The sequence below is a fragment of the Podarcis muralis genome, chromosome 7 (genome assembly GCF_964188315.1).
Source record: "Podarcis muralis chromosome 7, rPodMur119.hap1.1, whole genome shotgun sequence".
NCBI lineage: Eukaryota > Metazoa > Chordata > Lepidosauria > Squamata > Lacertidae > Podarcis > Podarcis muralis.
Genome location: NC_135661.1, coordinates 70,000,618 through 70,028,544, shown reverse-complemented (window position 1 = coordinate 70,028,544; position 27,927 = coordinate 70,000,618). Strand labels below are relative to the sequence as shown.

General features: G+C 42.2%; 1 protein-coding gene and 3 non-coding genes across 14 annotated transcripts in view; all 4 read left to right on the top strand.

Moving 5' to 3' along the window:
* Positions 1-25,544, top strand: part of PUM1 (pumilio RNA binding family member 1) — a 48,885-nt gene extending 23,341 nt beyond the window's left edge. For 5 of the 11 annotated variants that reach the window (XM_028742789.2, XM_028742787.2, XM_028742796.2 and 2 more), the window contains 15 exons: positions 194-287; positions 2,339-2,455; positions 8,478-8,629; positions 11,191-11,329; positions 11,501-11,644; positions 13,846-14,136; positions 14,738-14,974; positions 16,820-17,084; positions 17,609-17,738; positions 17,849-17,983; positions 18,750-18,887; positions 19,661-19,786; positions 21,320-21,441; positions 22,279-22,471; positions 23,757-25,544. In XM_028742789.2, coding sequence (XP_028598622.2) covers positions 194-287; positions 2,339-2,455; positions 8,478-8,629; positions 11,191-11,329; positions 11,501-11,644; positions 13,846-14,136; positions 14,738-14,974; positions 16,820-17,084; positions 17,609-17,738; positions 17,849-17,983; positions 18,750-18,887; positions 19,661-19,786; positions 21,320-21,441; positions 22,279-22,471; positions 23,757-23,888 — 2,415 coding nt within the window. In that variant the 3' untranslated portion in view covers positions 23,889-25,544. The remainder of the gene's footprint in view (positions 1-193; positions 288-2,338; positions 2,456-8,477; positions 8,630-11,190; positions 11,330-11,500; positions 11,645-13,845; positions 14,137-14,737; positions 14,975-16,819; positions 17,085-17,608; positions 17,739-17,848; positions 17,984-18,749; positions 18,888-19,660; positions 19,787-21,319; positions 21,442-22,278; positions 22,472-23,756) is intronic. The other 6 variants (XM_028742798.2, XM_028742790.2, XM_028742794.2 and 3 more) reach the window with 5 other exon arrangements.
* Positions 513-601, top strand: LOC114603660 (small nucleolar RNA SNORD103/SNORD85). The gene has a single exon (XR_003708132.2). It is a non-coding gene; the product is annotated as a small nucleolar RNA SNORD103/SNORD85 (small nucleolar RNA).
* Positions 3,764-3,851, top strand: LOC114603662 (small nucleolar RNA SNORD103/SNORD85). Its single transcript, XR_003708134.1, has one exon. It is a non-coding gene; the product is annotated as a small nucleolar RNA SNORD103/SNORD85 (small nucleolar RNA).
* LOC114603661 (small nucleolar RNA SNORD103/SNORD85) lies at positions 10,355-10,440 on the top strand. The gene has a single exon (XR_003708133.2). It is a non-coding gene; the product is annotated as a small nucleolar RNA SNORD103/SNORD85 (small nucleolar RNA).
* Positions 25,545-27,927: the final 2,383 nt, after the last annotated feature.

Genomic DNA, 27,927 nt, shown 5'->3' with positions numbered 1-27,927 from the left:
GGTGCTAACATTCATAACATTAACAGCACTGGATTGAAAATAACCTGCCAGACACATTTTGAATCTTTTCTGACTAGGCTTTAACTGGATGACCTAGGCCTGGTGCCTACCAAGTTTAGGCCCGTTTGAGAAAAGTTCACACAACTACATTGTAACTGAGTTGTAAAACACATCTTTAAATTTGATTTCTCAGCTGTTCCAAAGACCGAATGCACTCGCTGTTCAGCAACTGACAGCAGCACAACAACAGCAATATGCATTGGCAGCTGCTCATCAACCGCACATAGGTAAGTCTTTCAGTTCCTTGTTTATCAGTAGAGTCTAGGTTGCATACTGTTGATCATCAGCATTTCTCCGAGTTTCTTTCAAAACAGCATTCATTTGTTTTGAAAGGGTAATGCAAGCGGTAATATAGGAACTTGGGTTGGTGGGATTGGGGTTTAGAAAGGTTTGAGATTCCACTGTGTGTAACTCTGGTGGGGTGTGAGCATCATATTTTTGGCTCACTCATGTCTAGCAATGATGACACTCTTGCCCTCACTGAGAACATTGGTTCTGTAATGAGAGTTTTTTTTAAAGTACTCATTTGCTCTGAGCCAGACATGAATGGGCTACTTGCAATATTCAAACCAGTTGTAGTTAAATAATTCCGTGTTTTTCTCCTGAAAGCCCTCTTTGAATAGACCCAACAACGTGGATTAGCAATGCCCATTATTTCTGGTTTTCCTAACAAAACTGGTTGAATACATTCTTTGTTACCTTGCTCTCACGTTCTTTCCTTTGCACTATTAGAAAATGGATATACATGTAATTGCTTATATGGGCGTTTGGTCGAAGGGCAAACGTCCATATTTGCAATTAATAATGAGAGTTGAGTAAATAAGTAATTCCTGGGTTTGACCCAAACATTGTATGTAAGGATAATCACTTCCACCTCCAGGGTTTACATTCCCTTTTAAATTGTGATCAGTACAATTTTCCATAATAAGAACTTCAGTGTTGCATTTTATTTATTTTACGCTAGATTTTCAAAAGACCATTTAACCTATATTTTGTAAGATTTATATATGTTGTCATGCATATTTTGAAATGTATATGCAAGGGCATACAGGCATCTGTTTGCTTGTTTTTTCCTTCAGTTATTTTGTTTTGCCACTTAATATTCCTTGCATTCGTTGTTGGCATCCCAGAAAGGGATATGTGGATGCCTGAGAGAAAAGTTCACACCGAGAGCTTTGCCCCCAAACTTCCCTACAGATGTTCTCGCCTGAAGAGGCAAGCTTTTCTGTAAACTGCACAGCTGCTTGTCTCCGAGGTGCAAACAGCTTCACAAGAAAGCATGCCTCACAGTGTGCACATATTGTGTCCCCATATGGTGTCCCCCTGCTTCTTTTTGTATCCTGCCAGTGTGTGTATCCTGTCTGTTTTAGGACTTCCTACTTCTCCAGTCTATTATTAATATGCCTTTGCAATGTTCTGAATTCTTCTAAGAGAATTCTCAGAGTCACAAAGGAAGATACACACACATGAGTAATAAGGATCTTGGTAGAAGTTAGTTAGTGTGATGCTAGTGTGATGTTTGCTGTGACTAATTCCCAGATATCCCTGGAATAATTTTTGTTTTTATGAAGTGGTTTTCATCTTTTCAATTTCACGGCGTCCCAGAGCTGACACAAAAATCTAGGAAGCTTTCAACGTCTTACAGCTGAACGTGAAAATTTGTATATTGTACATGCTCTCATCTGATTAAAGAAACCTTGGTCAGTAAATTGTATCATCTTCAATTAGATCTGCAGATGAGAGAAAAACAACAACATTGTTCTAATGTGGCCTTCCACAACCTGGTGCCCCCTAAATATTTTGAGCCATCATCAAAATCATCCCTGACAATTGGCCATGCTGGCTGGAGCTAATGAGATTTGAAGCCGCAGTAACATCTGTAGGGCACCAGGTTGGGAGGTACTGTTCTAAAGGGGGGGGGGAATGCTCTCCTTTTGAATGATGTACACATGTATTACAACAGGCATTCTCTTACAAAAGAGGAAGGGCATGACTCCTCCAAGACATCACTTGCCACCTTCAGTTCATGCCCACCAGTTAATCATGGCTACCTTTTTAGTCAATGGAAATTAATAGACTTAAGAGACGGCAACCCTAATCGCTTGTTTTCTGAGTGAAGCTTCTGACCTTTACAGCTCAAATTTTAGACCCATGTCTCTTTCCATGATAGATAAGTCGGCTCAATCTCCAAAACACGCACGCACACACGCAATCTTTCACACACATACTCACGTTTTGGTAGGGTTGCAGTTCTAGTCAAGTTTGTTTTTACTGACAGGTATGTTTTCAGCAGGTTTAGCTCCTGCTGCCTTTGTGCCCAATCCGTACATCATCAGCGCTGCTCCTCCAGGAACGGACCCCTATGCGGCAGGGCTTGCCGCAGCTGCAACGTTAGGTGAGATGCTTAATGAGATGTATGGTTATTTTTTAAAAAATATCTATCTATCCTATCTATCTATCTATCTATCTATCTATAATGCTGTAAGTTTGGGGAGTTTCCTGCTCATGGGTGGAAAGTTTTTACACCTTGCAGTAGAGCACTGGATAAGAAAGCATAAAACTGAACCCAAAGATGTTTTGCTTCTGCAGCACAAGTAGCAGCATGAGAACAACGGTAGAACTGACTTGTTATAGCACCAACCTATCATAGCGCTGTTTTTCTTCTGCTCATGGTGGTTTGGCTCAATTTTTGCTGCTGAACGCCATGTCAAAAGTGATCCTGTGAATTGGGGTCATGTAGGTCTTACTTGCATGCAAGGGCTCTCGTGTTCGAGCGTCTTCACAGCTTAAGCAGCTGAAACCATAGCAAGCTTAAGATAATAAAGGGAAGTCATACAAGGCTTGGACAGCTGGGGTTAACGCTCTTTCTCCCCACCCCCTTTACTGTATACTGTTGCACTTCTGTGGGAAGGAAGTATCCCCTTTCAAAATGAAATATCAGATGGATGTCCAGCAGATACGCAACGTTGCCTAAAGCATAAGTTAGATTGTATGCGTTCATCAATATTCTCTTGCGAAATTGGTCTGGGAGATGAGAAACTATAGCAGGATCGCCATGGTACAGGGGATTTTTTAATAAAGGGCTTGTGATGACATTTTCGTAACCACGTTTTAAATATTGGGGCCACGGGGCTATTTTATTTGTTATACAAGGGTCTCCCCACTTAAGCACAGGTTATGTTCTGGGCCTCCGCGTGCATAACTGAAATGAAGTGGAGAGCATCTTCTAAAAAGCCTCCAGTTGCTGCTCTCCTACTTTCCCCAATCCAGGCCAAAATATCTGGAGTTGAAGCTCTGGGGCTGGCCAGAGGCTGGAGGGTGCATGGGAAAGTGGACTATGCTGCTGCTGCTGCACTAGCACAGTGCCAGCTGTTAGGCGGGAGTCTGAGCAGCTGAACCTGAATTGGAAATAGAAAGAGGGAGCACATGATTAACCCCACCTATTTCTGCCCCATTCTGAGACAGCAACAGTTGGGAGGCCATTTCCATAATTTTTGGAAAGTGGAGGTGTGAAAGCATGGCACTCCTCACATGGCTCTGTCCCAAAATGTGTTTAAATATAGGAAATTTCATGGAACATGGCCAAGGACCTGGTTACTTGAGCACCACCATGGGATGCTGTTGTTATGTAGAGTTACCATGACATAGGCCCATCCCATTATCTCAGGCCCTTTTTATCTTTATATCAATTGGTTTACTCATGTCTAGCAATGATGACACTCTTGCCCTCACTGAGAACATTGATTCTATAATGAGAGCTTTTTGTAAGTACTCATTTGCTCTGAGCCGGACATGAATTTTCACCTACTTGCAATATTAAAACTATTTTAAGGAGATGCATACTTTTATCTTGAAGCCCTCCTTGAATAGATGCTGCTGGTGGTTGATAAACGCTGCTCATTCTTCTCTTCCCTTCTAGTAATACATATGTTACTAGAGAAGCATGGAATTGGAGTTATGGGGAAGGGGCAGTATAATGGCAATACAATCTGGTCCCCACCTTTTAGAGCTGGTGGGATGGGTTGTAAATGTGTGACGTGCTGATCTATCATCTTTTGACAATGAGAAGTTTGTGCTGTCATTATGACTACGTGGGAGATTTTGTGTGAATGCCTAGAGTGGTGGCTTTGGTTATTTGGAGCCTGGATCCAAACTCCTGCTCAACCATGAATATTCAGCTTGTGTGTTGGTGTGGTGTACTTGGTAGAGCAGGATTGCAGAACCTGTGGCCCTCCTTAACTGTTGTTGGACTACAACTCCCACCTACCCTATCCAGTGGCCATGTCAGCTAGGGCTGATGGGAGTTGTAGTCAAACAGCACCTTTAGGACCACAGGTTATCCAGCTCTGGGACAGCGTGTTGAACTTCAGCTAGGCAGGCTTGGGTTCAAATTCCCACCGAAATGGAAGAGCCTTGGGTCCAGGATAAAAGAGGATGTAGAACTATTCATATACCTTTGAACTTCATGTAAGACAGATGACATAAACATGTAATGAATGCATGCAGTAAGTTCAATAGCGTGCTTTCAGCTTCTGTCTACCGATCTCTTTTCTTTTTCTGGCCAGGAAAAACCAAATTATCAACTCCCTCTTTAGAAACAGTAAATGCAAGCTAGTTACTTCAGTAAATTCAAATTACATTTTTCGCTCCAGCATACACACAAACATTAATTCGATACTCTGCACAGCTGGTAACAACAGCTCACTTAATTAGAGACTGTTAACACCCCAGTCAAACACGCAGGTAATCTGAAAAAAATAGCATTAGCAATTCATTTATCTAGCCACAGATGGGGGTGGGAGGAGTTTGATTAAAATCTAGGTGATTTTAAATCATGGTTTAAATTGCCATGGGAAAAGTACTGATCTTTTATTCATTTAATTAAAATCAAGCTTTCCATCTAAACTTCAGATACTTCCTAAACAAAAGTTGCTTGACATAACCTGGTCTTATGGATCAAGTAGGGGCTTTTGTCTGCATTATCCAGGCAAATGTTAACTGTATAACAAAAAAAATGTTTTTCACTGTTTTACCAAATGGCACATTAAACATTGCCTGTTTAACAAGCTTTATTCACAACTTGTGTCAGATATTAGTGTGGTAGCTAGATGCTAATTACTCCACGGAGACACTCTTATTTCAAAACATAGATTTCAGTTTATGAATATTTATGTCTGTCTAGAAGCCAAACAATAACACGAATGTGTTTATTTCTCTTCTCTTGGAAAAGCACTGTTTCTGTTTTTAAACTACATCATGGGTAGTTAGAGGTTGTAAGATAGGAGAATAGGATCACCTAGAGATTAAACAGGCTTAGTGGATTGTCTTGGATAGGTACAGGATGTCCTCTTCTGAAGTCATATTCTGGATCCCAGTTTCTGTGATGAGCAACTAGTCCCTGACCTCCAATATCAAACTGATGTACATAAGAACAGAAGAAGAGCCTGCTGGATCAGGCCAGTGGCCCATCTGATCCAGCATCCTGTTCTTACTGAGACAGACCATATGCCTGTGGTGAACAGGCAAGCAGGATTCGAGCACAGGAGCGTTCTGCCTTCTATGGTGTCCAGCAACTGGTATTCAGAAGCATTGCTACCTCCTAACTGGAGGGCAGAGTATGGCCCTTATGGCAGGAAGCCATTGACAGCCTTCTCCCCTATGAATCTGTCAAATCGCCTTTTAAAACCATCTAGGTTGGTGGCCACCAGTGCCTCCTGGGTGAATGTGTTCCATAGTATGTGGTGTGTGAGGAAATAGTTGTATCTGTCCTGAATCTTCCAACATTCAGCTTTTTTGGATGTCCAGGAGTTCTCGTATTATGAGAGAGGAAGGAAAACCTTTCCCTATCCACTCGCTCCATGCTGTACATAATTTTATAAACTTCTATCGTGTTACTTCTTACTCACCTTTTCCCCAAAACGTAAGATGTTCCAAATGCTGCAGCCTTTCTTCTTAGGCAATTGTTCCACCTCCCATCATTTTGGCTGCCCTTTTCTGATCCTTTTTCAACTTGACAATATCCGGTTCGAAGTGAGGCGACCAGAACCACCGTACAGAGTATTCCAAATGAGGTTGTGCCATAGATTTGTGTAACGGTGTTATGATATTGGCATTTTTATTTTCAGTTCCTTTCTTGAATTTCCCATCATGGAATTTGCCTTTTTCAAGGCACACCAGGTCGGCATCTCCATTGAGCTGTCTACTGTGACCCCAAGGTTTCGCTCCTGATCAATCACTGCCAGTTCAGACCCCATGAAATGAAAATAAAAATAAAAAATTGGGGGCCTGAATGCATCACTTTACACTTGTTCACATTGCTTTGCTTTTGTCATTTTACTGCCCACTCAGTTTGGAGAGGTCCTTTGGGGAGCTCCTTGCAATCTCTTTTTGTTTTAACAACCCTGAACAAAGTATCATCAGCAAACTTGGCCGCCTCATTCCTCACTCTTAACTCTAGATTGTTTATGAACAAGTTAAAAAGGACAGGTACCAATATCAGTCCCTTGAGGACTCACTTTTGACATCTCTCCATTCAGAGAACTGTCCATTTATTCATTCTGTTTGCTTCCTGCAACTTAACCAATTCCTGATCCACAAGAGAACGTCTCCTTTTATTCCTTGGCTGCTACGCTTATGCAGGAGTCCTTGGTGAGTTATTTTGTCAGAAGCTATTGTTTATCAGCCAGATCACCTCTATACCTATATGAATGTGGACACTCTGTACATGTATATTTTCTTTCCCTGTGATTTCTTGTTAACAAGGGAAAAGACCTTTAGCTCAATTTGTTTAATATTGAGCGCTGTGTTTGACAGATGGTCATTCTTTATAGTTTTAAGTCATTATAAGTGTAGCCTTCACTTCTAACACATTGAGTCAAACTAGGCATAACATTAAATGTGTGAATGCATTTAATGTGTATTTTATTTCAAATGTCTAAAATAACAGCCACATGGGGGGGGGGTTAACCCTTTCCCCCACTGCTACAGTCCCAGCAAAAATCCCATTTAGAAGAGCTATAATTGATCTCCTGAGGGGCGGGTGGCGGGGGCTAATTTTTGGCAGGACCATGGCATGGGGGTTGGCCTTTTGCTGACAACCTTACAATCCTCCTCCTCACTGTTGCCATGGGGGGGGGGGGATAATTCTAAAAACAAAAAGTAAGGAAATGATTCCTTTCCACAGCTATTACTTTAGATGTTTTCAAAAAAGGCACATTAAGGACATCCATACACTTTACACCATCCCTTAGTACTGTGTTTAGATTTCATTTGCCAGGCTATTCTAATTAAATGAACATGAGATTGTTATGTTTTTTAAAAAACTAAATAAATCAAAACCAAATTTTACTTTAAAAGATATTTTTTTTGTCTCTTGTTGCCCTGAAAGATTTGGGGAACAATTGGAAATGTGTGGCTTTCTATGATAAACTGCAAGAAAACACCAGGGACTTGTCACTTTTTCAGTACCTGCAATGTTTATAAATAAGTAGTTGCTGAAATGTCACCGGGCAGCAGTTTGGACAAGCAATAGCCACAGAATGATACAAAGCTCTGCCATCCAGCACCTTTTCAAAGGCTGAATTGGGAACCAAGCCAGGCTAAACAGCAGCATTGGAGGGTGGTGGGGAGCAAAGACCTTTCCAGTGAAATGGTTGAGAGAAGAAATAACAATACAAATACAGCATGGGGTGCTTCAGGTTTTCAAAGACTGAAGAAGGCTGCTGCTGAAAAGTGCCCACTTGCTGGCTGAACAAACTAGAAAAATGGCATAAATTGACAAAATGTGCTTGACCATGAAAAGGATGAGAGACAAATGGGACTTGTACGATGGTGAGCTGGTCAAATGTCAGCAACAGAAAAGGGTTTGAATGGCTAGAAAAAGCTGCATTTTTTTATTTCTGTATGAGAATCACACACACACACACACACACACACACACACACACACACACATTCGCTCTCTACCTTTTATTCATGCATCTCAAATGGGGTAATGCCAGCAAGGCATTGTAAACATTTGCACCAATCCTGTCTGTTACAAGGTTTAAAGGCTTGGTAGAAAAAGTATATACATTACTTCTGAGTAAACATACAGTGATCTGAAAAGCTTTATGATCTAGAATACCTTTGCTAGGTCCAAATTAGAACTTTTCAATTGGATGAATGGGAAGCAAAAGCATCTTAGGTGAAATACTTTGTCTGAGCATGTGGATGCTGTTCTTAAAGTCTTGCAGTGCTCTTTCTGCCGAAAGTGGCAGACCATTGGAAATGGAGGCGATAGCTTTGTTATTCCACCGCCCCCTACTCCCACCATGGAGGAGTAAGCAAAACCACTGGCCCTTCACGGCTCTTGTTCTGTTAATGAATTACGCAAAAGCACCAGCAGGAGATAAAGTCAGTCCTCTGTTGATATTTTAGGTCCTGCAGTTGTCCCTCATCAGTACTACGGAGTGGCTCCCTGGGGAGTATATCCTGCCAGTCTCTTCCAACAGCAAGCTGCTGCTGCCGCAGCTGCAACAAATTCCTCAAATCAGCAGACCGCTCAGCAGACGCAGCAAGGACAGCAACAGGTGAGCACCAGCCTGCTTTTGCACCAGCCATTAATTGGCCTGAATCTGCAGCCTTTTTTCAGGCACAGCTCTTTTTTTAAAAACAACAACACATGAGCCTTTCTTGCTGCAGGCAGGGCTGAAAAGAGGAAGTGGAATTGTTGCCTAAGGATTAATGTACTTAAGCTGCCCCTGCTCCCTTTACATATGTCCTAGTTCATCTGCATAACTTGGGACCAGTCAAGAAGGAGGTAGATTCTCTGTGATGTGTTCTGTTAAACCAGCAAACGGGGAACCTGTGGCCATCCAGACACTGTTGAACCATGGCTGCGATCACCCCTAACCACTGGCCATGCTTGTTGGGGTAGAGATGAAGTGGGAGTCCCAATAATACCTGGAGGGCCACAGGTTCCCCATTCCTGTCTTAAACCCATATTAGATGCTCCAAAAGTTTTGGGTGACTTTGTGGTGTTTTGAGAGGCACAGTTGTTGGCTGCTGGGTAGATCATTTTTAGCGACTCATGTGGAGTTCTGATTTCCAGGCTCCAAAGAATCAATGGGCAAATTGGAAAAGGGGCAAAGGGGTCTTCTGAGGCACCTAGCTATTACAATGCAATTGTGTTTATTTCATTAACGTGGCTGCTCCACACACAAACTATAGAGGATGAGGAGTTCATCTTTTTTGACATGAAGGGGGGCATGCAAATGAGGGGAATTTAAATTATGTCCCCTCTCCATACCTTGCTGAGCTGCATTGCTTCAGGCATTTTCCCTCTGCAATCTGTCTCACTTCCTGTACTGAAGTTGAGCTGGTTAAAAAGTGCTTGAAGCAGTGCATCACAGTGTGGAAAGGATGAGGAGCTAAGATATGGTTTCACTTCCCAAACCTGCATGTTGTATTTCATGTAGAAAAAGAAATTGACTCCCACATCTAGCTTTTTATGTGAACAGGGCAGAAGCGCAAATGAATATACACGGTTGCCCTTTCATGCCTAGTTTACCTTGGAGGGGATTTTCTTCATCTGAGCACAGACTTGGAAAAAACTGTGAACGCTTCCTCCAGGGAAGAGATGAAATCTTTGAGGTGGAGGTGGCAGCAGAGGGTGTGTGCTGACAGTTTTAAACCCTTAAGACTTGAGTACGACAAGAAGTGGGTTTAAAATTGCAAAATGTAGCTTATGGTTACATTGTAGCAAAAACTTCTCAAGATCGATTTAGCAAATCAGAATCCATTTTTTCTGAACTTGCTACAAGAGACTACTGCAGAGCCAATGTGTTGTAGCTGTTAACAGTGTTGCACTAGGTTTGTGGAGACACCATTCACATCGCAACTCAGCCTTGAAGCTCACTTTTGGTGACCGTCAGCCAGTTGTGGTCCCTCGGTGTAGCCTACCTCACAGGGTTGTTAAGAAGATAAAAGCATGTGAGAGAGGAGGGGAGAGGGTTAATTATACCACTATCTTGAGCTCCTTGGAGGGAAATATGTAATGTGTAATGTGAAAGTAATAATAAACAAAAATTCTGAAAGTTGCTCATTAATCAGGGTTTAACAATGGTCCCAGTATTAGGGACCATGGACCTGGTAGGGTTGTCTCAGGCATTTGGGGTTGGTTGGTGCCTGCTGTGCTAGTGTAGCATCAACGGGATAGGTTACTGAAAGCCAGCAGGTAGAACATGTATATGTGTATTTGTGTATAGTAATGTAAAAGAGCATCTTTCTTTGGCCACCCCAGTTGTCCTCAATGGTCTGGCAGTGATGACACTCTTGCCCTCACTGAGAACGCTGTTCGGTAATGAGAATCTTGCTTTGTACTCAGATGTGCTGAGCTGGACCTTCTTAAACAGAAAGCAGCAACAATGTTAAACGTTGCCAGTTTCTTCCTTTGCCCATTGAAAATGCACCCGTCCCCTTTGGATAGATCTAAGACAAGAGTGCATATTTAGGAATACTTTTATAGCATGGAGAAGGCAATAAATTCCGTAGCCATTGCAAGACCTCCCTCGGTAAAACTGGAGTAAAATACAGTAAGTTTATTGCTATTCATTGCCAAAGGAAGTTCAGGCTGTATTTTAAATTAGATCTGCTTCCAGAAGTTTGTCGAATTGCGGACTTCAGTCTGTTAATTGTCGATTAGTCAAAAGTCCACACATTTTGGCAGCGCTTGGTAGCCAGTGTTTGTTTTTTCCTAGTAACCAATGAGGCTGCTTTTTCACTTCCTGCTCTATGGCAGCAAAGTGAGTGTCTTCTTCTTTGTATTTGGTACCCTACAAAGTTTTTTTAAATTTTATTTTACTGGGACTGATTAGAGTGTGTGTGTTTGCAGTCCCCTCCAACCTATGACGCTGATGTAGCATGGCAGCACAGAATGCAGACGAAGTATTTTGAAAGCGGCACCCTCTTGTTTCTCTGTGCTGCCATTGAAAAGCCATTGGAATGTATGAAACCTTTGGTGTATACTAGAGGCTTTTCCTGTTGCTTGCCATAATCAAATTTGCAGTAGCCACTGGCAGTCATATTCCCAGACCACTGTGGCTAACCAACTATAAGGATTGCATAACTCCATTTGCTTTCTGTGCCTTAGGTTCTCCGTGGAGGAGCCAGCCAGCGCCCTTTGACACCAAATCAAAACCAACAGGGCCAGCAAACTGACTCATTAGTGGCTGCAGCAGCAGTGAACTCGGCTCTTGCTTTTGGGCAGGGGCTGGCAGCAGGAATGCCAGGTAGGAGCTTTTGGTTCCTTGTAGCAGCAGATCTTCCTAAGCTTTAAAAGGAGCCTAGAATTTTTTCCGGGGCGGTGGACAGCGGGCACATTGGGGACATTTCGTTTAATAGACAGTAGAGGGGAGTGTTATGTAAAGTCTCTAATATGATTAACTGACCTGTTTTTGTAGGTTATCCAGTGCTGGCTCCTGCAGCTTACTATGACCAAACGGGTACTCTTGTGGTGAATACAGGGGCTAGGAATGGCCTAGGAGCTCCGGTACGACTAGTGGCCCCTGCTCCTGTCATCATCAGTTCCTCAGCAGCACAAGCAGGTAAGTCTCCCTATAATAGTTTGGGATAGCAGTGATTTCCTGTAGTTCCGTATGTTCGTGATTGATATAGTCAGTGTATTAGAAATCCAGTGAAGCAATGCCCCTCCTATAGAATTCAAATTATATTGAACATTGAAGGTGGTGTCATTTTGTATGTGTCATTTACATGTACAGTGCACACTAAACTAAAAAGTCACAAGCTAAAGCTTTGTGGTTCAAAAAACCTGGCTAAAATAAAATAGTGTAGAATTATAGAGTTGGAAGAGACCGCAAGGGACATCTAGTCCAACCCCTGCAATGCAGGAATCTGTTGCCCAATGTGGGGCTCAAACCTACGAGCTTGAGATTAAGAGGCTCATGCTTTACTGACTGAGCTGTTTCTCTTCTTCCCACACCATTTGGCCCCATCCTGGGGCCCAGCCAGAGCAGAAAATGTTTCAGCTGTGATTTTGACTACCCTCACAAATGTGAAGACAAGAGTATGGGCAATATTTCTAGACATGATAAATGAATGTACATAAAGAGAGGAAGGAAAAGGCGAGGCCTTGACTTAACCTTAAGTGCTGCCCAGGATCCTAGTGTAAAAGCAGCTGAACCACTTTGTGAGGATCGCCCTCAAAAGCTGCATCAGTGTGAGCGGTCAGTTGTATACACAGTCTAATACAATTACATTTAATTTTAGAAGAAGGGAAGTCTCAGAACGAGGGCAGTAATTTTATGGAAAGCTGAAAAAAAGACAGTTGGGAGGTTTTAAATCCTTTCATTACACCCAGAGCTTATTTAAGACCAATACAATAAAGGCTTACGTAAAATGTATACTGCTACAAATTGGAAATGGCAAAACACAAAGCAAGTACCTGAAAATGTTGGCGTGATTGAAAAGCCAGAGATGGTAATAGGCACAAATGTTTCCTGCAAGGCAGCCTTCACCAACCTGGCGCTCTGCAGATGTTTTGGAAACATGACTCATTTCCAATGGGATCAAAGAGGATTGTAGTCCAAAACATCTGGAGAGGGGCACCTGGTTTAGTAAGACCACCAGAGGTGAAAAGAGCACAAACTGGCAAACAACATTCCTTGACCATAAATCAAGCCAAGATGCATTAGCCAATTGCTAATGAGAGAAAAGCTAATAATAGTTTTCTTCATATGCATTAGGAAAACTGCCAGAGAAGCAGCAGGACCATTAGACAGATGAAGTGGTTTGCCAGGGGAATAGCAGGCAACCCAGATGAATTCTTAGCATCAGAATTTGCAGCAGAGTTCAGAAATGCATGCGCCTGAGCCATTTTTTCCTTCCTGAAGTAAACTTGAAGGAAAACAGAGAAAATAGTACATCAGGACTCCTGGCGAGAAGTGAATGCATGTTAATAGTCTATGGCAGTAGACTAGGACTCCTGACAGGTCTACCATTCATAGTCAGTGGGCTTCTGGCAGGACTTCCGCCCCAAGCCTGGCCCATTCATTGTTGGTATCAACTAAGACAGGGGTGGAGATTGTGGTGCCTTCCAGATGTTTGACAACTCTTATCAGCCCTAGCCAGCATGACCAATGGTTGGGGGTCATGGGAGTTTGTAGTTCAAAACATGTGGAGGGCAACAAGACTGTGAAGGCTGCCATAAGCCAAGGTAACAAAAATAAAATTCCAACATTTTTTAAAAATTCTGTATCTCAGGGTTTTTAAAACATTTTACCTCAAATTGAAATTAAAGGCACACTTCACTTGTGCCTTCAGAGATCTGCTTCTTAGCATGCTGAAGAGTAAGAGCTGTTTATGCTCAGAGCAGCCCAGCAGTGCTGCCTCCAGCCTGGGATGGGGCGAGCTCAGAACTGATAACAAAGGAAAGGAGGCAACCCTTGATTTAAGAGAGGCAACACAACTGCTTTCCTTTTTGGAGGCTGATTGAAAAGAGAGAGGTCAGAGCAGTAAATCCATGCGGAGATGTTGCAGTCAGCCTTTTCTAACTTCAGGCTTATGGGAACTTTTATAATTTGTTACGTTTATGCTTTGCGGCACACCTGGGAATTGCTGACCTAGGGGCTAGGTGGAAATGGTTGCTGACCTGTTTTGTGGAGTAAACGACAGGTGATGATGCACAGATGGTGGAAATGTAAAATGGGAGCGCACTATAAGCACATTTCCAAAATTGCATTTTGTTTGTTTGTTTGTTTTAAAAAACTTTCCCCCTTCTTTTTGGTAGCAGTTGCAGCTGCTGCTGCTTCAGCAAATGGTGCTGCTGGCGGTCTAGGAGGAACGACCAATGGACCATTTCGCCCTCTAGGGACTCAACAGCCGCAGCCACAGCAGCAGCCCACCAGCAACCTGGCATCCAGCTCCTTCTATGGCAACAACTCCCTAACAAGCAATTCCCAGAGCAGCTCGCTCTTTTCTCAGGGCTCTGCCCAGCCTGCCAACACTTCCCTTGGCTTTGGGAGCAGCAGTTCCCTTGGTGCTACACTGGGGTCTGCGCTGGGAGGCTTTGGAACAGCAGGTAGGAGTTGTGGTTGTCTTGAGGGGAGGGCTGTGTGTGATGGGCGAGAACAAGCAAATCAGTTCTGAAGAAATTGAACCGTTGTGCCCTTGATATACCCAGTAGCAGAAATCTACTGCCTGTAGATCATGTCTGATGGTTTCAGTTGCCACATGCCTTACGTATGTACCAAGGAATGTTTTCTTTCTCTGCCCTTTCTCCAAAAGAGCTTAGGGGTGCTAGTCCATATGGTCCTCCTCGTTTTCTCTATACAGCTGTCCTGCAATAACTAGCTCAGGGGCCCTCAGTAAGTTTTATTGCCAAATGGGGATTTGGAGCCAGCCCTCCTCCATCTTATTCCCAGCATTATTCCCACTGTTTCGTACAGCTCTCCACTAAATATACAGTGTAAAACGTGGAGCAGGAGAAAGCTATTCATCTTGGGCATTCCGTTAACTTTAAGGAGTTCTTAAATGTCATGTTCAAATATCTCCACATTTCTTCTGTTTGCACTTCTCCTAGGCCAAAGCGTAGTACCTCTCCTTGTTAATACCCATATCCTCCCTTTCCCAATTGTTCAATGCCCCAATCAGATTTATCCTCCCATTTCTTCCTTTTGCAGTTGCAAACTCTAATACAGGCAGTGGCTCTCGCCGAGACTCTCTAACGGGCAGCAGTGACCTGTACAAGAGGACATCTAGCAACTTGACTCCTATTGGGCACAGTTTTTATAATGGCCTTGGGTTTTCCTCTTCTCCGGGGCCTGTTGGCATGCCTTTGCCTAATCAAGGACCTGGCCATTCTCAGACTCCACCACCACCCTTATCTTCCCACGGATCTTCTTCCAGTTTAAACCTTGGTAAGGGGGTATTACTGCTGTTGCTCTGGGGTGGAAATAGGGACGTCTGTCTTCATGCTTCTGAGAGACAGTTTGGGGAAATCATATCTCTGCTTAGGAGATAGGCCAAGAACAAGCTATGTATGAACTTTTTGTTTCCACATGTCCCTTCACTCTGAGCTTCAGTTAAACTAGAAAGCCCCTGATTTAACCAGCTTTCCATTTTGCCCCAACCAGGAAACTATGATAACCAGCTTTGGAAGAAGGAAGGTTATTAAACCATAGTTTGAAGTTGGCTTAATATTTGACCTTATTCCAAGAGCCTGGTAATCATGATTTCCAAGGTCAGATGAAATAGGAAAACTGTGATTGGTTAGAGGCTTCCTGGTTTAATCATGGCTCATAGTGAAGGGGCTGTGTTTGTGGGCAAAAAACCTATGCTTTCAATTGTGGCCCATTGTTTGGGTAAAGTACTGCTTAACCATTGTGGTTGCCTATTTGGCTTGCTCTCTGCATATTCTAAAAGAAATTGAATGTCATATATTCATAATCGTTGGTGTCACCTCACACTAATAGCCTAATCTCCCTATTACAAGTTATGGAAAACATTCAATTTTTTGAAAAGGTTTAATAGATTTTCTGATCCTCCAAGAAATTCAGAATTAAAATTTAAACCTGCTATCCATGTTGCATGACATGATAGAATAAACAGGCTCTAAGAAGCAGCACATTTGGTTTTACCCCCCGGGCAACAAATGTACTTGTTAGATGAGTTTCTCAATATTTTGCCATCATTTCATGTCCTCCTTGTTGTGGAGAAACTACTGCAAGTTATTTACAACAACACCACACACACATGGTATGTTCCAAATGTCTTGCACTTAATCTACTGTAAGGAAAATAATCTGGATTTACATGAATGACAAAGAGGAAGTGCCATCTGTGTATTTGTGGGGTGGGTTTCTATAGAAGTTAATCCTTAAACAGAAGCATAGGAAAGCACCTTATACTGAGTCAGACCATTGGTCCATCTAGCTCAGTGTTGTCTACACTGACTGGCAGTGGCTCTAAAATTTCAGGCAAGGGTCTTTCCTAGCCTTTCCACTCACAAATTGATTGCACTATATTGCCTTATTCACGTGTTTCTAATAAATCATGCTGCAGACTGAAATAATATGCTGTGCCACATGTCATGACGTGCAGCTAACACTAAGGAGTAGTGTCCCATTATAATGGGCTTCATTAAGCCTTCCACCCTTGCATTTTTTTAAAGCAAAAATGTGACAGACACTGGGCAAAAGGTAATAGGTGCATCTTAAACCCATTCTTCAAGATGTAAGGTGGTATCAAGAATGAGACACAGCAACCCCTGTCACTCAGGCACTTTCACCTTCTCTTTCACAGATGAGAATAAGCTTTTTCTTTTAGGCTAACTACAGTTCCCGGTAATGTCCAAACTCAGGAACTATAGTTAAACTATGGTTAATAAGAACAAACAGGGATCTATAACGCAGCTTGATTTTGGATTTTTCACACTAACCATAGTATAAACAAAAGACAGTTCCCTGAGTTGTAGTGTCAGGAGGGAGTATGGTTAGTTTAAAAGCGGAAGCACTTGATCCCCTCTCCATAGGTGCCAAAGTGGAAGGGAATGCAAAAGTCTGGATGAAACCGTCAGCCATGCAACTTTTGGGTTGCAGTGTTTAGATTTCTCCTTATTATAGTATGCTCTGCCCTGGTTGCAGTCTGGGTTTAAAAAAAAAATGCATACATTGTATTCACAGCCCTGATTCTTTCCAGTCAGCTCCCTGTTTACTGTAGTATTTCGACAAGGATTTTAAAACTAAAATCACGGTCCCCTTGCAGGAGGGCTTCCAAACGGAAGTGGCCGTTACATCTCTGCTGCCCCTGGAGCTGAAGCCAAGTATCGCAGCGCAAGCAGTGCCTCCAGCCTCTTCAGCCCCAGCAGCACACTCTTCCCTTCACGTGTGCGTTATGGGATGTCGGACGTCATGCCCTCTGGTCGCAGCAGGCTGCTTGAGGACTTCCGTAATAACCGGTACCCGAACCTACAGCTGAGGGAGATTGCCGGGCACATCATGGAGTTCTCCCAGGATCAGCATGGATCCAGGTGAGATGGGGAAGCTAATTGAGAACAAATCACAGGGTTGCCCTTTTGCACAAACGCTCACAGGTATGTAGGGACAAGTGGGCATATGAACATCAACCTTACCTGTAGTGTCCTGTGGCATGCTCACTCCACTTCAGCCTTCCCATGTTGAAGGAGAAGGTCTGAAGGGGGCTTCCTAGCATGTTCAACTGAAGGTGCTTAGAAACCTCCTTGCAACCAGGACCCTTCATCCACAGGGAATCTAGGGATGTGTCGTAATGCCTCTTGTGGAAGGCACCGGGATGTGTCGGGCTTGTTTTCTTCAGCTCTCTGCTAGTGGCAAACTCTAATTTAACTCATCTGAGTTAAAATAGGCATGGAGTTTTTATACAGAGGGTAGGGGGTTAGACCAGAATATCTCTGTGGTTCTTCTCCAGTTTGCAGCTGATCCTCAATTAAGCATGTGAGGCAGCTGAATGACTTTCGTCAAAATTTCAGCTCAGATAAAACCATAAACCCATTCTTTTTAATTGCAACCTCTGCAGATTTATTCAGCTTAAACTGGAACGTGCCACCCCAGCGGAACGGCAGCTTGTATTTAATGAAATCCTACAGGCAGCTTATCAGCTGATGGTTGATGTATTTGGAAACTATGTGATCCAAAAGTTCTTTGAGGTGAGTCATATCCACGATGCTAACTATATCTAGTAGTTGAACTGCTTCCATCTTAAAATAAGAGGACAATCTTATTTTGATTCTAATCTGTATGCTATCATTGCCTCTAGTTTGGCAGCCTGGAACAAAAACTTGCCTTGGCAGAACGTATCCGTGGCCATGTCCTCTCCCTGGCTTTGCAAATGTATGGTTGCAGAGTTATCCAGAAGGCTCTTGAGTTTATCCCTCCTGACCAGCAGGTAATTGTAAGTTTCCATTTTAACTTTACTACTTGATGTTGAATGTTGTTGTTCAACTGAGTTACCTTGTTGTCCTTTGTTGTGTGTGTGTGTGTGTGTGTGTGTGTGTGTGTGTGTGTGTGTGTTGTTTTTTCTTCTTTTAGTTTTTATGGTGCATCTGTTCTGTGACCCGTTTTCAGTGTGCAAATAGTAATAAACCTGCAGAGATCAGGGCTAGGGATTCAGGGCCGAGAGGAATACTATGAGTGAGTTTTCAGATCAGTTCTGTCAGAAACTTACTGAAGAAAGCATTTCTTAAGGAACTTTTAAAAGTATGTTCTCCTCCTTTTGGATCCTCTCTCTTGGATCAGAGAAGTGCTGATCAGTGGCTAGCTCTCAAGTCAGAAGGAACAGCAGCTGAAGAGAGCCAACTTGCTCTCTGCCCCACAGATTAACAGCATGCTATGGAAATCCTCTCCTTGCTAACTGCAATAATTGATGGAAATGTTCCTTCCTTTGGATGGAGCCATAACTGAGTGGTAGAGCACATTTCACTTCATGCAGAAGGCCGCAGGTTGAATAAAAGGACCAATTTGCAGATGATAAGAAAGGGCTCTTTCTCCCTAACACCCTAGAGAACTGCTGCCAGTGGATGGTACTGGTTTAGATGGAGAATTGATTTGAGCCTGTTCAAGGCAGCTTCTTACTGCCCGTGTTGCTTGCCAGTTGCGATTCTGGTGGTGCTTTCTCTCTCTCTCTCTCTCTCTCTCTCTCTTTGCCCCTCCTTCCATAGAACGAGATGGTCCGGGAACTGGATGGACACGTGTTGAAGTGTGTGAAAGACCAGAATGGGAACCACGTTGTGCAGAAGTGCATTGAATGTGTGCAGCCCCAGTCCCTGCAGTTTATCATTGATGCGTTTAAGGGGCAGGTAAGTGTGTTGAGGGTCTGTGTATTTGGGGGGGGGGGGTTCTGTAAGATGCTATGGTTATAGTGGATATAGATTCTATAGTGTGCTCCTTGTTTGACAGAGCAATGTGAGCCAAAAAGATAGGCCCCTGACCTGAGAACACTACAAAACCCCACCCTGAATTTTGCCCTGGGCCTGGGAATAGGCGTTAGAGAGTATTCCACTTCAGTGTTATTAAGCTTGCTCCTAATTCCCTGCTGAAATTGAAGGTCTGAAGCCAAAGTTATATAGGAGAGGTAGATTTTGATCAACGTTTAAAAGGTAGCAATGGGTATATTGTAAGGGAGTTCCAGCAATGAAGAACAGCAAAGGAGCTCCTTTCAGGAAAGCTGGTGGAGCAAAGGCTATAGCAGGTGTATAGCGGCATTATCTTTTTCTCATGAACCCATTTGTGACCCAGGAGACCCTTGGCTTCTCCTATCTAAGAGCTACTTCTCTTTTCCAGAATTGGACTCAGCACGAACTTTTAAATGGTGATACATATACATCAGGGCAGTGAAAAGGTTTTTGAAAGCTGGGCTGACAATCTTAAACTCTCAGCTGCACCTGCCTGTTTATGATAAAGGTTCTGAAGTGGAGCAGGCTTTGTTTCACAGCTTTCAGAGCCTCACTCTAGCTGAATAATCATTACATACTATACCTTTTATGTCCTGCGGAATATTTCAGTTTGTTGAACTTGCTGTTCTGCGTATAAGGAATTTCCCCCTGTCCTCACTTGTGTCTGTTGAACTCAGGTGTTCGCCTTGTCTACCCATCCATATGGCTGCCGTGTCATTCAGAGGATCCTTGAGCACTGTCTACCTGAGCAGACTCTCCCCATCCTGGAAGAGCTTCACCAACACACAGAGCAGCTTGTGCAGGTAGTGCTTGGGGGTAAAAGAAGGTTGCCTGCAAACCATAGGGGCTCTTGTGCCTTTTAAGGCTTGAATAGACTCTAGAGATTTCCAGGGCCTGTTTTATCCCTCCACTGTGCTGGGATTGTGGTGGAATCTTCTATTCTGTAAATATCCTTAAAGCTAGACAAGCCCTCTGAGAGCGTTTGGGGCTGGCAGCTCTGTTACCAAAGTTATTTAAAAACACTCCCAGAATGACTTGCGTATGATCTTACACGGCCACCTCGGTCAGCTTCTTTCTTTTATTTGAAAATTTATAACCCGCTATTTCATAAAATAGAAAAATGCAGCTTACAACATGCAGAATCCAGCCTACATCGCTCACTTGCTTCACAAGCATATCTTCACAGCTCCTAAGGACTAGAAACTCAAATAAAAGCTTTGAATTCTGGAAGCCGAATGTTGTACCCTATACCACATTCTGCAGTTTGCTTCTATCCTGTCATTTATGTGCTCCTACAGAATGGTAGCAATCACACCCCTGAATATAATACAACCTGGGCTTGGGGTGGAGGTGTGGAGTGTTCATAATTAAACTACGATTGGGCTTAAAATCACATGTGAACAAGGCCACTAGCAGTGTCTTGCCATGATGCAAAATGTGTGTACATTGTATGGTTTAGGACCAGATTGCCAGAAGTTATGCTTAGGGTAAAATATAAGGTAATGTTTATATTTAATTTGTAATTGTATGAAATATCAACTTGGGGACCTTATGTATGCCACCATGAGCTCTGAGAAGGAGAGGCTGAACGTAAACAAGTTCCCATATACATCAGTAGTTTCATTTTCATTGTGGGTTATTAATACTGGATTTGGCTATGTCCTTAGGTGTTTTTGAAGAGCGTTAAGAACTTTTGTTGTTCCAGAACGCAGCACCAGGTTGTTAACTGTGTTCCATTGTATTCATACAATCTTACCAGTGTTTAAAGGTCTTCACTGGCTCCCAGTCTGATCCCAGTTTCAATTCAGAGTACTGGTTTTAAGCTCTAAAAACAAGCTGGGACTAGGTTATCCAACGAACCGTTCTTGCGTGTAAACCTTTCCTGAAGCTCATCTTCTGAAAGAGGCTGTACTCCATTTGCCTCTGCCTAGAGGGGTTAGGGAGTGGGAGGTGGCATGGGACAGAGCCTGTTAAGTGATGGTGCCCCATTTGTAGGCTGCCCTCTCCAGAAATATTTGCGGCACCTCCTCTTCTATCTTTTAGGCACCAAATTAAGACGGTATTATTTACCTGGGCCTTTGGTGAGTTTTGCAGAGCACTCTGTTATTCCTGATTCTTTCTTGTGTGTTGAAGTTTTATTATTTTATTTTTTTTAAAAGTTTTTGAGGTTTTATTGTCATTTGCAGTGTTTGTAAGCCACCTTGAAGGCGGCTCCTTATGGTGGGAAGGCAGAGTGCAAATATCACAGAGAAAGAAAGAAAAAATGTGAGTTCTAAGGATTTCTGATACACGAGGTTCTGTTAGAGCTGATGTTCTCCTGCTTGTCTGCCCAACAGGATCAGTATGGGAACTATGTCATCCAACATGTACTTGAACATGGGCGACCTGAAGATAAAAGCAAGATCGTGGCCGAAATTAGAGGCAATGTGCTGGTCCTGAGTCAGCATAAGTTTGCCAGGTAATGTGTGTTCCCTGTGGTGTGTTTTTTTCTAAACACGCGCAAACACGCACAACTCTAGATTACACCAGAGGGTGTGGGGAGAATCCAGCTTAGTGTACCATTACAAAAACAAGAATTATGACAGAAACTAGAACAGGATTTCTTAGTGTGATGTGAGCAGAATAGACTTAATTTCCAGTTGTTTACCATAGCTGCTAAATAGTGGCCATTGTTAGCCATGGTGCAAGCTTTCATTGGAGAGTGTGTGTGTGTGTGTGTGTGTGATAAAATAAAAAGAACCTCTTGAATATAAAGCTTATGTGTGGTCTTGGTTGAAGTTCTTACTGGCTTAGTTCAGGTGGTATCACCAAAATGGCTTGGAGCTATAAGGAACAGATTTGTGCATCGTGATTCCTTCCCTGCTTTCCTGGTTGAAGGTGCCAGGTGTGCACATGTGCTGTGGCATAAAGCAGTTGCTCTAGGATGTATATACACCTTTTGTTTCCAGCCCTTTTGTGGATGCATCAAGTCTTCGCTACCCCGCCTCTAATGTCAGTGAGCCGACATTAGCAAATGCCACTGGCAGATGCATTTTGATGAGCGGTAGGGAGACGAGAAACGACGTCTGCATCCAGCTTCAGGCATCCTAAAGACTAAAGTCAGCCTTGGCCATTTCTATTATTTACCCATTCTGCATTCTCATACAGCAGTGGAGATGTTACCATTCAAATGTTAAAATATATACTGTTGATCCAGTATAAAACTCCTCTCTGCTTTGGGAAGCATGTGGTTGTGTTTTTGGGGTGCTGTGCTTGGGTATTGCGGATAACCTGTGGCCCTTTTGCCTTGCTGCAGCAACGTTGTGGAGAAGTGTGTTACGCACGCCTCCCGCACTGAGCGTGCCATGCTGATTGACGAGGTGTGTAGTATGAACGATGGCCCTCACAGTGCCTTATACACCATGATGAAAGATCAGTACGCCAACTATGTGGTACAGAAAATGATTGATGTGGCAGAGCCGGCCCAGAGAAAGATTGTCATGCACAAGGTAAGCGGCTGGCCTGGCCAGTTGTAGTGAACTGAGCAAAGCCGGGAGAGAGCAGGGGAGGTGAAGAAAGAGTCCTAGAGAGACCAGCCAAGAGGCCTGGAGGACTCCACTCCCTTGTCCTAGGGAAATAAAAGTTGTCACTGCTCTCTCTCCTGCTAGCATTCTGTCTTCTTTGTAGATTTTACATACACCTTTATCAAGGTGACTCGAGTCCTGAACTCTACATAAATTAATACAAGGCAAGCAAATTTCCACACATTTGCTTATTTTGCATCATTCTGCTTGTGCATTGTCATAAGCAGGGTGGGAGAAAAGCTGTTTAGTTCAAACGCACTGCAACTCTCAAGGGGCCGGGTGTTGCTTGTGTGTTAATGCAAATAATACATTGTCGGGAAGAGCCACAAGGGCAAAGCCTCTACAGGTACTTAGAGCAACACAGGGCAGCTCTGGAGGAGACAGCTCATACAGGTGCATGGGAGGATGGTCTTATTCTGAGTGATGAACATTGGCAAACTAGTTTTTCCTCAGTTATTTTTTCCTCTAAATCACACTTAGTAGGTTGTCAGTAGCAGTAACTAGTGGGGAAATTAGCAATAAATAACTACAGTAGTACAAGTGTGTTTTTTTATTACACTTGCATCTGATGAAATGGACTCTGGCCCATAATACATTTGCTGCTGTCTAACATGTCACAAGATTTGTTGTTGTCGTTTTTAATTCCAGAGGGATAGTCTTTTACAGTGAACACACACAGAAGTCACCTTGCAGCACTGGTTTATTGCGACAGAAGCCTTTTGTGGATCTGATGAAATGGGTTCTAGACCTTGAAAGCTTATGCGGCAATAAATCAGTTGGTCTTTAAAGTGTCACAAGTGTGTTTATGCAACCCCAGGCATATTAATTGACTTTAATGAGCACTTGGAACATTTACATAGCACTTGAGAATGAACTAGGTTCAGGAAACGTAGTAGCCGTAGTACACATTTGGTGCGGAAGAAAACGAGGGTTTTGTTGCAGATTTATTTAGAATGCACAATAGAAACAAAGGGTCTCCAGCAAATTACCTCTTGTTTTTCTTCAGAGGCGTTGTGCCCCAGTTCAGTCTGCAACCCACCCTGTAGGAATTCAGTTTGCAAACATTTCTCCATTTCGGAATAATGTGTAGGGCTCATCATGACCTATAGCTTTGGTTACAGGAGTGGTCCTCTGTATATTACTCAGGATTCATGAGCATCATTTGCATGGGTTGTTCCTAAACTCCTGTAACCCTCTTGTTACCCTCTAGATCCGGCCCCACATTGCCACTCTCCGCAAGTACACCTATGGAAAACACATCTTGGCCAAGCTGGAGAAGTACTACATGAAAAACGGGGTTGACCTCGGGCCCATTTGTGGACCACCAAATGGTATCATCTGAAACAATGAGCTACAGAAGAGAGCCAGTGACCACCTGGAATTTACAGCCAGCAACCACTCATATTCCAATATATGCTTTGAAAATATTCATGGTTGCTCAACATAGACGTGAGAACTACAAGAAAAAGAAAAGAAAAAAGGCAAAAAGACCCTTTGTAAATTTCTTTAATTTTATTCTGCATAACATGTACTAATTATTTTTTTAAATACTTAATTGCCCTGCTGTTTCAGTGGTGTATAGAATTCTTGTACATAGGCAACAGATGTACATGGAAAGCCACATTTTTTTTGTTCACTGATGTAACTATTTCAAATATGGAAACTTTCAGGGTGGCTAATCTGAATTTAAATGAAATGCCCATTTTTAACTCCTCTACCTTAAAGACAGAGCTCTTTTTTTGGAAAATGCCTGTTCTGTTCTCTTTTAGTCAAAACTCAAAAGAGAAGTATGAAGTTTTAGTTAAATTGCACAAATCTGCATTTAACAGTTTATAAATTAAAAAAAAATCAATTTGCTAAAGCTTCGATTAAGATAAGTTTTTAAGTTTCAGAGACTTTTAAAATTCCTTTTTCTTAGTATTAACGTGCTAAAGAATTAAGCTTAGCAGTAAATATCGGGAGAGAACACACACTAAGGAAGTTTTTAAACGTAGACAATGGGTGTGTAGTTACTGCCTACTCCTGTTTCTTCTGTTAACACGGAGGCAATTTTTTTATTATTATTTAGCATGTAGAGAAAAAAAAATCCAACTCAACTTTGGTCTTGCTTCTATAAATATATAGTGTATACTTGGTGTAGACTTTGCATATATAAAAATTTGTAGTATTTTCTTGTTTTGATGTCTAATCTGTATCTATAATGTACCCTAGTAGTGGAACATACTTTTGATTGTACAATTGTACATTTGTAAACCTCTGTAATGTAAATGTGGAGAAGTTTGAATCAACATAAACCCATTTTTGGTAAGAAAATAAATTAGCAAACCCTGTGCATTTCAGTGTATATTCACCCCTTTTATGGTCGTAGCATATAGTGTTGTATATTGTAAATTGTAATTTCAACCAGAAGTAATTTTTTTTTTCTTTTGAAGGAAATGTTCTCTTTATACAGCCTGGTTAATGTTTAAAAGAAATGCTTGGTTTTTTATTTGTCACCTAGTCAAGAGAGTAGCAATCCTTTCTAAATGTTCTACACAAATGATTCAGTTCAAAAATAGTGTTTATTTGACTCTTTAAAAAGAAAACGTAATGTTTTACTTATTTTGTGGCAGTAAAAAAGTGCAGAAAAGTACAACCCCCCCCCCTAGTATTCCTTTACAATCAGAGTTCCCCTTTCACCTTGTAAAGTGTGAATCACTTTGCCTTTTTGTACAGAAGATAAACTGTATTTTGCATTTTGTCTACTTGTAAGTGAATGTAACATACTGTCAATTTTCCTTGTTTGAATATAGAATTGTAACACTACACGGTGTACATTTACAGAGCCTTGTGTATATTTCCAATGAACCTTTTTGCAAGCACACTTGTAACCATATGTGTATAATTAACAAACCTGTGTATGCTTATGCCTGGGCAACTATTTTTTGTAACTCTTGTGTAGATTGTCTCTAAACAATGTGTGATCTTTATTTTGAAAAATACAGAACTTTGGAATCTGGGTTTGTGTTTCATTTGAATATTTTCAATATAGTGCACCAGGTCAAAAATATTCTTACTGTTTGTCTGTCTTTCTTTCTGACTTGAAAAGTGTCATTTGAGGGAACTGTTAAGATCTGAGTAGTTTCTGTAATGGAATATTTATTAATTGCGGTTACGTACTGTCTTTTGTCAAAATACTCAAGGGCTCACAGCAGAGCTTTCCAAACTTTTCATGTTGGTGACAAACTTTTTAGACATGCATCATTTCATGACATGGTAATTCAGTTTTACTAGCAAACCGGTGGTTAAACTAACCCCTTTCCAGCTCAGGGAGGAGCATTCACGTGACACACTAACGTGTCGCAGCACTCAGTTTGGAAAGCTCTGGCTTATAGCATAGAGTGGGAGAGATGATACGAGACGAATGGAAAGAGAAAAATACATGCCAATAGCATTCATTACATCAGGCACCCCCAAACTCAGCCCTTCAGCTGTTTTGGGACTAAAATTCCCATCATCCCTGACCACTGGTCCTGTTAGCTAGGGATGATGGGAGTTGTAGTCCCAAAACAGCTAGAGGGCTGAGTTTGCCTATGCCTGAATTACATGATGAAGTCACATTATGACCAGGCAGAGTTGTGGTTTTTTGGTCAGGGGGATAGTGGAGCAGAAGGCAAAGGGTTAACTGCTCTTCAGGAAGAAGGCAGGGACTATTTAAGTCCTTCCTGAAGGGGAGAAATATTCTACTTTCTTGGCTCTGCCTTCTGGAGAAGAGCAAGGTGGCTTGCTGTTCCGGAGCTCTCTTGCTTCTGTGTAGCTTATAGGCCCTAGAGCAAAAAAGGAAAAGAATGTGGAATGTGAGGTTGTCCTCGTGTTGTGATGGTGCCTGATGTTCTCCATTGTGCACAGCCTGTTAGTTTGCAGTGAGGTCTACTCTGGGTAAAGAAGGAACCAGTTCTCATTTGGAGTTTGTACCCACTTATCAGAAAACTGGTGTGGAAACCAATCTTGTCTTCTCGGGCAAGAAGCATCTTCCCACCCAGAGCTCTCCAACATGGGAGAATTCAAACTTGCTACCAAGAGCAGCATAGCTCCTGACTAGTTCTTGAAAGCGGGCAACATTAAGATTCCTTTCTTTGGGGCTCATCAGCATTTTTGAAGTAGCTTTGCAAAATGTGAAGAGCCCAGAGCAGCAATTTGGGCACACTGCTAATTCAATCGAAGGTGGGGATACCACAAGTAAAAATGTTGGAAACAGCTAAAAGCAATTTGCAATCATAGAAATAAGGTGCCACCCCCTAGGTCTCAGGTTTGGACCCTGGACCACCCCACCCCTGAGCTGCTGAGGGTGGTGGGAAAAAAAGATATGCAGAGTGGGGGCTTAATACCTGAGGGTGTCTAGGGAAGGAGCCTGAATAATTCTGGGCTTTAAACAGTAATATGAGCACCTTGAATTGGGTCCCAAAATAAATTGATTTACCGCAGTACTATTGAACGAATTTTTCATCAAGTTTGGAAAGTTTTCCTCTTGCTACAACTTGTCAAAGCAAACAAGGAATTCAACAGCACCCTTCAATATCATGCAAAAGCTTGGCATTAACGTATATTCAGCAGAACCTGATCTGCTTTTCTGGAGTATTACTAGCGCAGCTGATACTAGGCGGTAATACACCCTGCCAGACCAAAGTACAAAATAGTTTTCAATTCACCCATTTCATTAAAAAGTGCATCTCTTCCTCTGTGGGTTTTTGTTTGTGTGTACACACACACATTTCTGAATGACAAGTCTTCTAGAGCCCAGCTGGCAATGAGATCCAGAGTGATTAGACCACCAGTAACAACTTCCCTTTAAAAAAGAAAGCATCACTAAGATCAGTCTTAAACCAATGAAAGCATTTCATTCATTCATAGACCTGGAGTACTTTTGCCTTCTTCAACACAGCTATTTCCCTATATTATCAGTAATAATTTTGGACCATGGACATAATGGTCTTTCTAACCAGTTTATTTACGGTATATATTGCATTGCCCCCGGATGTAGCCGTCTCTGCTCAAAGCAGCCCTTGAAAAACCCAGTCTAAGTACAGAAGTACAATAAGAATACATTAAGAAGCATAATATCACAACAACATAACACTGAAAAAATAAGCAATTAACCGTTTAACAGGCATCAGAATTTAAGTGAGCATAAAGCACACCAACAGATAAGTTAAAAACAAAACATCTAATAGCTTCACACCCAGTTTGTTTCTGCTGTCCTGATGCTAAATATCTCTTGAAAACAATCACCATTTTTATTGTAGGAAAAGATAACTCCATTTTTAAAAGTAAAAATGATAAAAATTAGTTTTGCGTATATCCTAAAATGATCATAGTCTTAAATTATCAGCTATATTCTCGTA